The sequence below is a fragment of the Cornus florida genome, unplaced genomic scaffold (genome assembly GCF_030987335.1).
Source record: "Cornus florida cultivar Cherokee Brave unplaced genomic scaffold, ASM3098733v1 CherokeeBrave_3.0.0_Hap2_Chr01, whole genome shotgun sequence".
NCBI lineage: Eukaryota > Viridiplantae > Streptophyta > Magnoliopsida > Cornales > Cornaceae > Cornus > Cornus florida.
In genome coordinates, this window is record NW_026775571.1 from 64,658,317 (window position 1) to 64,674,622 (window position 16,306).

The following is a 16,306-nucleotide window of genomic DNA, read 5'->3' on the forward strand; positions in this document are numbered from 1 at the left end:
AAAAACTTTAGACAGCCACAACGAACTATTAGAAGTTTCTATCACATGATTTTGTATGAGGTTATGATTAAACATTTGATGATTAAAAAGGTGTTTTTGATCCGTCTCCTTTCTATAGACATTAGCTTCTTCTCAGAAATGTGTTTCTGATCTTGTGGAGTTCCATTAGAACATCCCTAATATCCATCCGTTCTCTCGGCAATTCAGAAGAACACATGACTCCAATACGGAGGATCACATCTTCCTCTTCCAATAAGAATAAAGAGTGGATAACCTCCAACACTCTACTTGGCAGCACCATCCTTTCAGTAAACATGTTGTTGGTGGGCTTTTGTCCCGTAAACATCTCCAGTAAGAGAATACCATAGCTGTATATGTCACCTTGGGTTGAAAAGTCCACACCCATACCATATTCTACACAAAATGATAATAATAAATTAATTAACATATTGCTTAAATATGTTATGCTCAACTTTCTCAAAGTTCTAAATTATTTTAATCTATATTATGACACTGCAGTAAAATTTTACAATTACACTATGCTCAACTTTGTTATGCAAAACGGTGTCATCTTGAAATCAACTAGATGTGTTTCAAACTATAATCTAAGAAATTTTCTTATATTTTAGTCAAAACCTTAATAAATCCCTTGAAGAAACTAAATCAGAGTATGTATCAAAAGGTAGGTGTATAAAATTATGAAATAGTTGTATGATTATAAGTTACCTGGCGCGACATAACCAATTGTTCCTCTAATCCCAATTGAAGAACTAGATTGCGAACAGCTGGGTTTACCTCTCACGGCTCCAAGAAACCTTGATACCCCAAAATCACCCACATGAGCGCAGAGCTCATTGTCAAGAAGAACATTACTTGGCTTTAGATCGCAATGAATGATTGTTGTTTCACAATGATGGTGAAGATAATCCAATGCAGATGCTACATCAATCGCAATGTTTAGCCTTTGTATGAAATCCAAGCTCTTTGGATGCTGCTGCTCAGATTGAATTGGGTGTAACCAGCTCTCTAAAGTCCCATTTGGCATGAACTCAAAGACCAAAGCCTTGAACTCATTTCCTTTGAAGTCCATGCTTGAGCAACATGTTATGACCTTGACCATATTGCGGTGGCGAATTTTCCTCAACGCTTCACATTCAGCCAAGAAGCTCTCGTTGGCTCCAGGTAGTTGAAGGTTGAATACCTTCACAGCAACAATTTGTTCACCGGAGTTGAGAATTCCTTTATAAACAGAACCATAATTCCCCGCACCAATCAAGTTGGATGAAGAGAATCCGTTGGTAGCATGTTGGAGTTCTGCATAAGAGAGTGTTGGGTACTGATTTCCCAATGGACAATCTGCAGAAGACTTGAGTTTTGACCTTTTCATCAGATAAAAAAGAGCAAAAGCACATGCTATCAACAAAATTGTAGATAGAGTGATACTTGTCACAAGAATTATCACTTTACGGGCAAAAGGCCTTCTTGCCCTTTGTGTGGGACATGCGGGCAATTCCAGTGCCTTGATTCCTCCACAAAGTTTGTCATTTCCCACAATTGAAAATGCACTAACATTCATGAACACTCCGCCATTTGGAACTTCACCTTCAAATTTATTATATGAAAGGTCTAGAGATTCAATCAATCGGAGCTCGCCTAGAAAGCTTGGAATCCGTCCAGACAAACTATTACGAGAAAGATTTAGGTCTCGAATTCCTTTTAATTGCTGAAAAGAGGATGGAATAGTACCCTCAAAAAGGTTACCCTCCATATGCAGGACTTCTAACACTAGACACTCACCAAGACTGCTTGGGATTTTTCCAGAAAGTTTGTTTTCTGAAATATCCAATTGCCCAAGATTTTTCAAGTTACCCATTTGTGATGGTAGTGGTCCTGTTAGATAATTGTGTTGCAAGAAGAGACCAACAGTGAGGGGAGAAAGTCCAATAACTTGCTCGGGTATTGCACCAGTGAGGTGATTAAGTAGAAGATCCAATCCTTGAAGATTTGTTCAATTTCCCAATGCAACAGGTATGCTTCCCCCTAGCATATTTGGTCCTAATGAAAGAATGCTCAACCGAGACATGTTGCCAATAGATGATGGAATTTTTCCTGAGATGTTATTTGCAAAAATGTAGAGTTCTTCCAACTTAGAATTTTTTCCAATGGATTCAGGAATACTTCCAGTGAGCATATTCTCATGTAAGGCTAAAACCTTTAAGTTGATGAGGTTCTCAATCCCTTGAGGTATGATTCCAGATAGGTAGTTTTGATTTATCCCAAGTGAGTTGAGATTGATGGATAGATTTGCAATTGAATTGGGCAGTAGACCCCCAAAGTAATTCCAACCTAAAGATAGAAGTCCTAGATTTGTACAATTGGTTAATGAATCAAGGAAGCTCAAGTCATTGGCTTTTTTAGTTCCGAGTCGGTTAAAATTAATATTTAGCCATTCTAGATCTCGAAGGTTGCCCAAATTCATTGGTACAGACCCACTGAAAAAATTAATAGCGATATCTAATTCAACAAGTGCTGAAGCGTTGGACAATGATGGTGGGATAGGCCCATAGAATTGGTTACCACCAAGTAAGAATGATATTAGTTTTGGAAGGGTCAATCCCAGTTCTTGGGGGAGGGTTCCGCTTAACTGGTTGGCAGCTAGAGCAAAGATATGGATGGATGAGATGTTGTAAAGCGGGGTAGGAATCATTCCGGACAAGTTGTTGGAACTCAATAGAAAATATTTCAAGTTGGAAAGCTTTCCAAGTTCGAAAGGAATGCTTCCATTTAGATTGTTATTGTGAAGAATAAGTACGCCAAGAGAGGAGAGATTACCCAGTGAAGGTGGTATGTTGCCAGTGAAATGATTTCTAGAAAGATCCAATTGTAAAAGATTCGTAAATGATCCTAGTTCGATAGGAATTCTTCCTGCAAGATTGTTTGAAGATATATTGACGACTCTGATGTCTAAGCAATCAGTCAAATTGGTAGGGAACTCACCTTGAAAGGAGTTGCTCCAAAGTGAGAGATGTTGTAGGCGAAACAATCGACCAATTTCTTGGGGGATAGTGCCATGGAAGTAGTTGTTCTCAAGACTGATCCGTCTAAGGAAGGAAAGGTTTCCTATGTGACTAGACAAGGAACCAACTAATTTCAAGGATGACAAGTTTAGGATGGTCACCCTCTGATGCTGGAGACCACATGTGACTCCTTTCCACTTACAAAAGTGGATAGAATCATTCCATGAGCTAAAGACCTGGAAAGGGTCTTCAACAATTTGATCCTTGATGGCTAGCAAGGCTTGCTTGTCCGTCTCATTTGTGAAGCCGAAAGTGGAATTTGGGGCAAGTAAAATGAAGCTTGCATGAAAAAGGATGTAAAAGAGGAGGGAAGTTAAACTTAATAGCTTTGAAACCATATCTTTGTGCTTCTGAAAGCTGACAGGGTGAGTGTAAACACAGTATGTTGGAACAAAAAAAGCACAAGCCAATATTATCTTATATTGTGGTCTGTTAAGAAGCTATGTGAACAGAAATTATGGCTTAGCGCAGTTGTAGTATAGATGCTCAACATTCATAGAATAAACTATGAAGGAAAATGAAGGTGAAAGGTGATGAGGTTTAGGTACAGACAAATTTTATACTTAAACCAACCTCCATTTATTTGACTGAGTAAGCTTTGCAGAAAATTCACATAATGCAGTAAAGAAAACACTTTATTTGCTTTCATGCCGTCCCGTGCCATCGACACTGCATGTTTAATCCACAAGTAGGCCGTGTGATGATTCATGATTCATTTTGCTTCATTGTTCAACTTTCAGTGTTAGGTCACTGAAGAACACAGAACAAAAGAAAGCAACTAGGACTGCCGTTTTTCATAGAAAATGTATATATATTTATATTTATATTGGTCAACGGGCTTCATCAAGTCTGTCCAAATGGGGATGACTTCCTACAATAGTTTTTATGTTGATTTGGGGCCCGCGGAAAATTTTTGGGCCGGCGGAAGACATTTGACTCCTTCCCATCTCTCTCTTATAAACAAAGGAAATTGGATGTTAAGAGTGAGCCGGAATAAAATAGTTCAGACCTACGTTAATTTGAGAAAATTTAGTTTTATTTCCCTAGTTTATAAACAAAGAAAATTGGATATTAAGAATTAAGAAGTTATATTTAGAAGTACTAAATTGACGTCTTGGAATAAAAATTAAAGAAACATAAAATTAATTGAAATTGAATTATAGCTTAAAACAAAGAAAATTGAATATCAAGAATTTTAGATCCTAGCTGATCAATATGAAGAACTAAGGATGTGGTACAGAAATTAGGGTAAAGTGCAAAAAAATCTCTTGGACTATTTTTAATTTTAAATTTTAAATTTTTGTATTTAATTCCCTTGAACTACAAATTGTCCCTCTAAATTATTGATATGTTGCAATTAAGGACAAATCTATCACAAACGATTATTTTATCCTTTCTCATTAAAATTTTCATTTCTTATTAAATTATTTTTATTAGCTTTTCTCTTATCAAAATATTAATTATATCATTTATCTTAATTTTATTAATTTTATCAATTTATCATTAAAATAAAAATAAATAATAAAAGATTTGTAAGTACCATTTTTAAAATGATTAACCTATTATTAAAATTTTACTATTTATAATAAAACTTATGATACTCACTTTGAACTTAATTTTTTTTACCATAAACGTACCCTCTTTTCATACAATGTATTCTTGAAAAATTAATAAATAACTTAGATAAAAAATACCTTCTTTTTTTAAGCAATATATTCGTGAAAAATTAAGAAATCACTTAAATTGTTTTAAAATTTTCTACTTAATATTTTTATTTAAAAAATTAAATATAAATTAATGAAAATTTAATGGAGAACATGTCATCCAATTAGTATGAATTACTTTTCATAATTTATTTCAATAAGAAAAATATATTAAATGTAATTCAATTTGAATGGTATTATAGACATTTAATGAAATATAATCCAACTAAATGTGATAGTTTAGAGGGGTTATATGCAGAAAATATATTTCAAGAGGGTTATTTGCAAATTTTGACATAGTTCAGGGGTTTTTTACTACTTTGTCCTATAAATTACTTGAATATAACATTCAAGTGGATAACAAATTAACCATGCCAACAGGAGTTCTTTAGGGTTTAGGGATCCCGTCCAACATTCTTTTCACTATTCTATCTGTTACGAGCTTATTGGCCTTTTCGCCGACGAAACTAGTCGTGTCGCCAAAAGCACCGGTCCCTTGTAAATACTTGCTCTCATTTTTTTGTTAATATTAAATTCAATTTTCTGAATTTGTTGCTTCGCATTTGAATTTTTTTTCTATAAATCTAAACTTGTTAATCAAATTGTTTCTGCAATGTGTTTGTAATGTTTTCAATTTTTTTTTTTTTTTTTATCATTTTTCATTTTTTGGGATTTTCCTAATTTTTCGGAATTATTTTCGTTTTGTCTCGTTTTGCGTGCCAAATACCGTGGGATGTGTCGGGTGTGTCAGGATGTTGATTGAGACATTTCCTTGAGTTCAGAACTCTTGAGAATGCATTGGTTGCCATTTCGGCATTTTTCTGTTTTTCTGGATAGGAGGTCTCAGGTGGGACCCGTTATCGGGATCGTTGCGTACGTGTTCTGTTTTGGGCCCTTTGCATCTTATACATCATGATCTTGTGCATATTATATTGATGGTATGACTAAATGTGGCTGTAACTTGATATGGCTATAAATATATATATATATATTAATGAAAGGTGAGATTTTTTCTTTTTGGGGGGACCCGCCATGTTATCTCTTTAGTGGCCTTAAAGCCATTTTGACTAAAATCAGCCTCAGTTCTTCTCTCTCTCTCTCGCGTAGTATCTCTCTCCCCCTCAGCCTCATTTTTTTCTTTTTCTTTTGCCACAAAATTCTCTTCTATTTTTCAGCCAAACGGTCAGGTTTCTGGTCTTGGTTCTTTAATGGAAAATATTCTTCTCGTCGTTCTCTATCACATAGTCAAATGATTTAATTTTTGGAGGAGCGGTAATTATTTTATGAATTTTTAAGTTTTGGGCCACTTGAAGTCGGATTCCGGAGACACGCCTTTGGAACAGTCGTCATTGGCTACATTCCTACAGAACAATTTTTCGTTCCGCTGCCATTGATCGGAGTTGACTTTCGTTGACCGGCATTGACTGGCATTGACTTTTGCGGCCGGGGATACATTTTGGTCACTTTTGAGGTAGGGATGTCTAAACCATTAAGTTTTGACTTTAGTTGAGTTCGTATACATGAATTCTTGGTAAACATGCTTAAAATGATAACTTTCAGAGAAATTGAATGTCGGTTATGTGCTTACGTGCTTATGCGACGAAACATGCTCTAGATGATATTAATTGTGTATGTATATATGTGACTAGTTGTAAAGTTGTTTAATGAACATGCCTTGCATCGAGTTTGTTTCTTGAGATTACATATATGTGATGATGAGTATGTATGACTAAACTGATAAAGTGCAGGCATGTTTATATCACTTTCATTCAAGCATGATTCCATTCATGGCACAGGCATGGATTGGGAAAAGTAAGGTTGAAATGATTTTTTTTTTTTAATGTCGGTTATGTGCTTACGTGCTTATGCGACGAAACATGCTCTAGATGATATTAATTGTGTATGTATATATGTGACTAGTTGTAAAGTTGTTTAATGAACATGCCTTGCATCGAGTTTGTTTCTTGAGATTACATATATGTGATGATGAGTATGTATGACTAAACTGATAAAGTGCAGGCATGTTTATATCACTTTCATTCAAGCATGATTCCATTCATGGCACAGGCATGGATTGGGAAAAGTAAGGTTGAAATGATTTTTTTTTTTTTTTTTTTTAAAGAAATATGTTTGGAAAGGATTGTGAGGAAATGATTTAGAAATGAACCGGATTTCGCGAGTCTGGGGCTAGCTTGACCTAGAGGGAGCGCGTCTCGGTGTAGGGCATAAAAAAGTTAATACTAGGTCCTTTAATGGTTACCAGGTTTTGCCAAAATTGGAACTGAGGATACCTATCAATCTCGCCTCGGTAAAGTCAATTAGCGGGTTTTCGAAAAGTGAGTATTGGGTCAGTATAGACCAAGTTTGGGATGGGATGCATCACACTTCATATCACGTGCATGATTTTGAGGAATTGTGATATGTGACTGTGTGTATTGATTGTTATGTTATAAATGTTGTACGGACTCCCATTACATGACCCCGATTTTTTATTTATTTTTATTTTTTATTATTATTATTTTATTTCCGTTCTTCGGTTGTTGGCTCAAGGGAGTCCAAAACCGGTGTTTTAGGCATTACCTACTGAACTGTTGAGCTCACCCCTTATCTTAATATTTTCAGGGAACCGGAAGAGAAATGGCGTATGACTTGTATTCACGGATTTAGGCGACGCTAAAAATCTCTTTAATGTTAAAAGGTTGTATGTACAGCCATGGCGGCCTCGTTTATGTATTTAAATTCATTGGAAATTGTGTACATGACATTTGTATAATTTGATTAGTAATGACGTATTGACCTTGGATATGATAGTATTATGGGTTACAGTCATTTTATATAAACATGCCTCCACTTTTTTGTATAGCATTGTAGGTTACAGTCATTTTGTATAAACATACCAGGGGAAGCTGTGTCGAAACCAGAAATGGACAAAACCAAGAACTAGAGGCATAGTAAAGTAATAGGAGCATACATTAACATCTTCATCAACTAAACAAAACTAGGATGAAACTACTGTCCAAAATGTATTTAGATTTTACCATACAATAACATCTTCATCAGCAAGCAACCACATTGAGTTTAAATTCCATTTACATAGCTATGAATCGTATTGAAAACCTTTTTACATGGTTTTCATCCCGTTGGAGCTGTCATAACTGCCCAAGTGCCCTCCTTAACACCATTTGCTCCCCTTTTGTCTTTGAATTGATGGACTATTAACAGAGATGAATTAATGACATTATTGAAGCTCAAGTCCATAGAACCCTGCTGATAATGTTCAGGTAACGCTTCGTTCAAGTTCTGAACGGATTGAAAATCATTGATTCTTAGTCTATCAAATTAACAGTTGAGACAACGCTCTCCCTCTAAGAGTACTGTTATAGTGTTTTGATAGTCTTTTTTGCAAAGAAAATAAAAGAAATATATAAATTACAAATTAACCAATTATTCCAAGGGTTGCAGCAGGTGTGGACCACTTGTTCCAAGGACTGTAGCAGGGACTACAAGGGCAAGGGGTGTTGGAATTAGCTTCATCACTTACCTTTTTGGAATTGATTGCACTATATAGTATAACCACAGTAAATTAATGATGAGCGCTGAAAAGTGCGCATTTAAACCCCTTAAGCTTAGGTATTCTAGAACCTTTGTCTATCTTATTTTCCCACTTTAGATTGATTTCGTGTTATTTCCATTTTCAGGTATTTATCAATAAAATAAGCTAACTCAGCCAAATAAGAGCAAAAATGAAGTAATTCTGGGATGAATCAAAGAAAGGAGCAAAGTAGAGCAAAAGGAAGCAAAAGGTGGAATTTCAGCAACTTCAATCGATCTCAAGAAAAGTTCGATCAATCCAACTTTCATCGATCTTAGCACTTCCAGATGGATCTGAGCCATGTTTGTCCCTATTCAAAGATCTCAAAGTTTGATCAATCCAACTTCATTCTCTGATCGATCGAACCATCTTGTCCTTATCAAAATGATTGATCTTATCCAACTGTACCACCTTACCAACCACTGTTGTCATTTTCCCAAAAATATCTTCAAAATATCTCAAATTTGTTTTTATCCAAAAAGGCGCCACCATAGAGGACCGATCCAGCTTCAATTCGATAGATCTCAGCCAAGTTCGATCGATCTCACCACAAGTTCAATCGATCGAACTTCCCAAATCCCGAGAAAATCCAAATTCTAGCTCATTAAAAGTTGTCTCATATTCAATCATTGGAGGAATATTTAGTGTATGAGCCCAGCTCATTTGGGGTGATATTTGACCTACCTATATAAGGAATATGAGCCACTTTTTGAGAGAGACTTAGAGGAGAGAATTAGAGACTTTTGATATACTTAGTAAAGAAGAAAGGAGATGAGGAGGTTAGAGACACAAGCTTGGAGTTCTTCCATCAATTAATAACATGGGGACCACATAAATTTTATTAATTAATTTAAGACTATTAATTAATATATAAAAGTTTTACATTTACAATTAATTAAATTTAAAATACTTTTAGATTTACTATGTACAATTTCTTTTATTTCTTTTTTATTATATTAATTTTATCAATAAGCACAAAAATCCAATTTCTTGTAACTTGTTGTTAGAAATGAAAATGTCACTTATTTATAGGGATCGAAGATTAGAAATGTCATCACATTCCACATAATTAAATATAACCCGGTGTGCCAATTTATGGGGAGTGGCATAAATACATTTTGTGTGTGTGTGTGTGTGAAGGGCTGTTGTCATGGACGTGTTTCGGTTTTTGGTGGCTAAGTTTAGTGTCAGTACTTTGACGGCATACTATGGCTATTCGGTATATGGGCCTTGTTGCAAGGGAAATGGACCCCCGGGCATGAGACTGGCAATAAGCGACCCCCACATGTCTGCTAGAAATTCGGCTAGCTACATGTAGCACCTCTTCTGCTATTAAAAATGGGCCACATTTCATTTTTCTTTCTTTTTCTCCCTCTTTCAAAAATGACAGGTCCATAGCAATATCTCTTATCCTCGTACTAACCTAACTACATCCACCATATCAGATGCCCTAAGTTTATTACTTTGGCTCTATATTTAGCTTCATTGTATTATGGATGACATTTTAATTTGGTATGAATGGTGCAAGACATTACTTTATTTTTTATTTTTTATTTTTATTTTTGTCATTTGTGGTGAATTTAGAATTCATTGAAATGAATTAAGGTATTTATGCTAATTTGTGGGTCAACCAGTTAGAAAGTGAGTAATATGAACTTTTTTAAACAAAACCATATACGATTTAAAAAAGAAGAAGAAGTGAGAAAAGAATGATTCAGAACAATATTTGTTTATTCAATGAATGACACTATGATTTCTTTTCTACATGATTTTATTTTATTTATTATTATATTATTGATTTCTCTTTTCAAAAATGGGTTAAAAATCCATGAGTACATACCTACTCACACAAAGGACATTTGTAATATTATTATTATTATTATTTTAGGGACTCTGGTGGGTTGCAAATACATACTCCCTTAGTCCCATAATAGTTGGGTGTTTTGTCCCATAATTGTGAGTTACAGTTCCCAAAGCACCTAACTATTGTGGGACAGATGGAGTATATAATAGAGACTTTATATAATGCAACAAAAAAGGTATTATTGTATTTTATTTTGGAATGGCTTTATAAAGGACGTTTTAGTCATTTAAACACCAAACAATGGATAGTATATGATCACTTTTATAGTATAGAATATAGGGGTTTAATTGACCAAAACTGATAGTAAAATGGGGTTTTGCTAATTTAACCCTTAGAACAACAAACCAGTTCTCTTTTCCTTCTTAACATCCGCATGCCATGAGAGAAACTCTGGGAACCAGTACCAAAATCCCCTCCATACGAAATCCCATCCCAAACTACCTCAAGCCTCCATTCCTCCCGCCTCCACCACTGTTACAACCCACTAAATGCATCCACACAAAACCACAACCACTTATCTCATTCCTCAAGAGACCACCTTCCTCAAACAATGATCTAGAACCACATAATGCATAGGCAACAACCACTTCTATCACCAAAACACCACCACATCATATACCAAAAAAAGTCACCTTCTCTGCTCCTAAACCAGTCTACTCCACCTCTAGATTCATTGATGATCACAACAACATACTTGTTGATGTTAATCCAGGTAACATCCAAGCTATGAGTCATGAAATTTTCAGGCTTAGAGTTGAGTTTGCTAAATTCAAGAGCAACTAGTGATACACACATTTGCTTGAAGAAGTTGAATGGCTTGGAGGGCTTATTAGTGATGGATTAGAACACTAAAAGACCCTAAGGGCACGAATGACTGAACTAAGTGACAGGATCATGCACCATAACTATATCCTAGACCATGGTGTTGATCTTCCCTGCAGCACATTGTAACAACCACCACTCGAGCAGGGCAGCTCCACCATCGACCACCACAATAACTGCCATGTGAACACCACTACAATTGGTACTGACACAAATTTGAATTAAAATTCAAATCCCTTGATATCAGGTATGTCCCCACCTCATCTCTTACCCACTCCCCATGTTTCACCACCTTTTCTAGCAACATGTGACCACTACTACCATTGGTACTGACACAAATTTGAATTCAAATTCAAATCCCTTGATATCAGGTATGTCCCCACCTCATCTGTTACCCACTTCCCATGCTTCACCACCTTTTCTAACAACATGTCCTATGATCACATTTGATTCTCAACCATCTCAACTGTAATGTTTCTGATATTTCCATTTTCCATTTTCTGGGATTTATTCGATTTTTTGGGGTTATTTTTGTCTTGTCTCGTTTTTCGTGCCGAGCACCGTGGGGTGTGTCGGATGGGTCCGGAGAGTTGTTGGGACATTTCTTTAAGTTCAAGACTATTAGAAATGTAATGGTCACCATTTCGGTATTTTTCCATTTTTCGGGCTGGGAGGTCCCAGGTGGGATCCGCTACTCGGGTTATTGTACACAAGGATTTTATTTTGGGTCCATTGCATTTCATGCATTATTATTTGATGTACAATTATGTGGATATATGTTTATTTATCGTTGTAAATTGGTTAGTATGTATATAGATATATTTATGTTAATGTTAATGAGATTTTTAGTTGTCGTGGAACCCACAAGATTTATAACCATTACATATGGCCAAAGGGCCAATTATAAACCCATTTCCTTCCTTCTTTCTTATGTTTTTCTCTCTCTCGGTTCCATTTATTTTTTCTTTTTCTCACACAACTGTAGGCTCAAATCGAGCCATTTTCATTGGGATTTTGATCTTGCCATAGAAAGCAAAGTTAACGAGCGCGTTGAGGGTTTCGTATTAATAGGAGGAAAACACCTTTTGGAGCAGTTTTTTGATTTTTGAATTTGGGGTTCTCTTTGGGATTTTCTTCATTTCTTGAGGTAGGGGTGTTCTAATCCATAACTTCTTTTATTTTAGTGAATTTCTCTCTTTAATTTGACTCTAAGCATGCTTAAATTGATTATTTTTTCTATGACTTTGAGGGTTTTATGTATAAATGTGTTCTATGTTACTTGGAATGATTTGATGAACCATGTTAAACTGATGTTTGCATTGTATGTGTGTAAATGCTAAAATTTCATTTTATCAAGACATGGGATATACTTACTATGTTGAATTTGTTGGATTTGTTATATGAGAACATGGTGCGTTTTATTTCTAGAAATTCTATAAAGGCATGTTAAATTGTTGTGATTGATTTCAAATTATGAAAATTTGTATAATGTCATGATTGTATATGGCATGAAGTATTCATGCATTTCATTGGGAAAGAAAGGGAAATTTGTTTTGAAATGAAATGAAAATTGGTTTTGAAGAAATGCTTTGAAAAGTGTTTGTGAAAACCCGGACGCCTAGGAGTTGATTAGTGGTCCGTGGCATTAGTGTGGTCTAAAGGGGACTAGAGAGATCCTAGCGTGGTTGAGCTACCTAGGCCATAAACGATGCCTTGGAGTTGCCATGTGGTCGGGGATAGCTAGTCAATCCTTCTCTTATGACGCTATGGAGTTGCTATGGGTCGGATTACATTAAAGATTTGGAATGGTGAAACATAAATGTTTTAGAAAATGAGGAGCAACATTGGCATGTCATTGCATCACATTGGCATGCATTGTATACATATGGTTGGATGGTTTGTTTTATAGTTGATTTCGATATTGTTGACGTTGTTGTGTTTTTCCCCTATGGCATGATCCCGTTTACTTTTACCCTATGCTTTGTGTGGATTCACAGGGTCATTAAGAGGTGTGTCTTAGACACCTCATATTGAGTCGTTGTGCTCACCCCTTACTTTATTATTTTCAGGATACAGGAAATAAGTGGCGGACGACGTTTCACCACAAGCATAGGTGGATTAGAGAACTGTTTGTATTTTGTATAGGAAGCCTTGTTCTTTTGTAAAGTCTTAATGTAATTCATGGACTCCTGTAATTTTAACCTTGCTTTACGGCCTTATAACTTGTTTAGTATTGTTTTGTACTCTTTTGATGTAAATTAGGTTTTAATTCATTTTGAATGGTCATTATAGTACGTGAAGACTTGTATTTTTATGCTTAAATGAATGGATGAATGGAATGTTGAAAGTATTATAATGCAGTGTGTTGGAACAGGGTAAAACAGATTTAAGGCCCCAAAATGAGGCTTATGCATTTTTTTTTTTTTTTTTTTTTGCTTATGTTGGAAGCAGGTTCAGCAGCTAAATTTGCTTCACAGGGTTATTTCAGTTAACCGAAATGGAGTACCGGTCGACCGGTATCTTTTTGGGTTACATTCCAATAGCCATGTCAACTTTGAATCCTCATTCGGCAGACCAGCTTTGGTCCACCGGTATAGAGCCATTCCAGCAGACCGGTAGACTAGCTCGGTCGACTCGTATGCCTTTCCCTTGTCTGGTTTGTTTCTTCTTCTGGTTTAGCTATCCTTAAGTCTTGGGATGTTGCCTAAGACCATCATGGAGCTTGTATACGACGTAGTTGTGACGTATCAACTTTGGTATGTTGTGCATGTAGTGTCTTGACATTAGAAATGACAGTAATTCCCTTAGACGACCTCGAGTTCGGGTAAGAACCCGGTTAGCGGTTCGGACCCCTAGGTTCGGGTCATTACATCAACCTATCTTAACCAAGTCAAATTTCAAAATCACCAACCCTTCAAATCAATCTGTAAACTCTAAAAAGCTTATCAAAGAAAGTTCACATGCCCCATCTACATCCCCTTTACACAATGGTTTAACAACGAATCCATCTCCCATGCCTAATCACCAGCCCTCACCAAAGATTAATTCCACTAAACCTCTTACCCTTGCCTCGAATGCACTTATAGAGTTATCTCTATCTGCAAATACACCCCAACTACTAGATCCTCAACCCAACCCTCCCTCTTGGGCCACTGTTGTCACTAATCCCTCACCAAAGATAACCCTCAACTACCACCACCACTCTCATTCTGATGAGTTCATATCCCTTCCATCTGACATTAAGCAGCAGGATTAGCCCCAATGAAATGTAGCCTTTTGGGATTCCTTGTGCATAACTTCCATTTGGGATGGTTCAAACAATTTCAAGTTCTCTCTGGAACAAAATGGGGCTCATTAAGATCACAAGCCCGGTTAAGGGCCTTTTTGAATTCCATTTCTCTCTCCCACCCAGTGGGACTTAGTGTTTGCTGACGAACCATAGTTTTTGCCAACAAACCTTTAGTCCTCAGAAAATGGGATTCTGAGTTCAATATTGATAATCATTCCTTATCCATCCAAGTTTGGGTAAAGATTTTTGGACTACCATTAAACTACCGGACCACCTGGGCTTAGCTTTATGGCAAGTGCCATTAAAAAAACCACTTTTTGCTAATGCCATCACTGAGGGCAGAACCAAGACTAGGTATGTAAGGCTTTGTATTGAGATAGAAAATGGCTGATCTTTCCTAAACTTACTTATGTTGAAGCTTCACTTAGGAAAGATTGCCAACATCAGGTTTGAGTTTCAGAACCTTCCTCATATCAGCTTAATATATCACTCAGTTAGCTACCACCCACATCCACATCCTCATCATTCCCCTAATCCCTCACTTACTTTAACAGAATGGCAAATGGTTCCCTTTTTAAAAACCCCCCAGTTGAATACACCACTCCATTTATTACCTTTCTCCTCCAAGAACAAAGTAACCCACCACATCACTGACAGAGACAAACTCATTATAGACTTTGTTCCACTTGGGCCACTGTCGTCCTTCAAATCATCCTCCGTGGCTCCTACAGTGGGAGATATTTCAGATGATCCTTCACAATCTGAAAATGAAGATAGCTCTCACTCAAAACCCACATCACCTTTACCTTCGCTAAAGGACTCCAGTCTAAAAAGCACTATAATCACTACAACAAGCAAAATGAAGAGAAAGCATAAAGGACCTGGGACAACCAAAAATGGGTCATGCTCCCAAGTGGTAAGTTTTTTAATATTGTTAAATGGTTTTAGCCATTTGGAACATCATAGGCCTAAATGGCCTTGACAAACAGAGAGAGGTCAAAGCCTTCATAAGAGACAATAAAGTGGATGTAATGTCCATCATTGATACCAAAGTTAACTTGGTCAATGTTGACATGGTTCACAAGTTCTTAGCTAGCTTATAGAGCTTGACTCACAATTACCATCATTCACCATTGGGAAGAATTTGGATCCTATGGAACCACAACTCAATTGGCCTGTAGGTAATCTATCACACAAGGAAAATGATCCATTATTCTACCACTATTCTAAGCTTAAGAACCACATTCCTCATTTCATTCATCTATGGTGCTAAGGCAGCTGATGAGAGGAATGTATTTTAGAGTGACATCACAAGACTTTCATCCACCCTCACCACCTTCCCATCGGTCTTGGCAGGTGACTTCAACATCAATATATCACTACATAAGAATTTTGGTGGTTCTGATTGAGTCACCAAAATTTAGAGTGCTTACACAATATAAACCTCGATGACCTCAAGTTCACTGGTCTACTTTACTCATGGACTAATAAAAGTTTGGGGTTAGCTAATATCTCAAGGAAATTAGATAGACTTCTCATCAATGATGCTTGGAACATAACCTTTCCATTCTCCAGTTGCCACTTCTACCCTTATGGCATCTCAGACCATAGTCCTGTAATCATCACTCTAGGAACACCTATTCCACAAAGGAAGACCCCATTTAGATTCTTCAATTATTAGAGCAAGAATGAAAACTTCTTAGCCATTTTAAGGACTACTTGGGATACACCAGTTAGAGGGCATAAAATGTTCCAAGTCATATCCAAGCTCAAAATGCAGGAACAGCCCCTCAAACAACATTTATCTACTGTCTTGTCTGATATCTTAGGAAAAGTATAGATTGCAAAAGAAAAGCTTCATTCTTGCCAAACAACCCCAGATAACTTTCCCAATGACCCCTCAATGAGAATGCAGGAAAATGAAATACTCTCCAACTACAAACAACTCAAAGAAGCCGA

General features: G+C 36.4%; 2 protein-coding genes across 2 annotated transcripts; both read right to left on the reverse strand.

The window, feature by feature from the left end:
- Positions 1–65: 65 nt before the first annotated feature.
- Positions 66–1,873, reverse strand: LOC132273627 (probable LRR receptor-like serine/threonine-protein kinase At3g47570). The gene is made up of 2 exons (XM_059774613.1): positions 727–1,873; positions 66–414 (listed from the first exon to the last, which is right to left on the reverse strand). Exons 1-2 carry the CDS (start codon positions 1,871–1,873, stop codon positions 122–124), a joined length of 1,440 nt encoding a protein of 479 aa, XP_059630596.1. The 3' UTR covers positions 66–121.
- Positions 1,874–2,008: 135 nt separating this feature from the next.
- On the reverse strand, positions 2,009–3,415 carry LOC132273634 (putative receptor-like protein kinase At3g47110). Its single transcript, XM_059774624.1, has one exon. The coding sequence runs from the start codon at positions 3,413–3,415 to the stop codon at positions 2,009–2,011; it is 1,407 nt and encodes a 468-aa protein (XP_059630607.1).
- Positions 3,416–16,306: the final 12,891 nt, after the last annotated feature.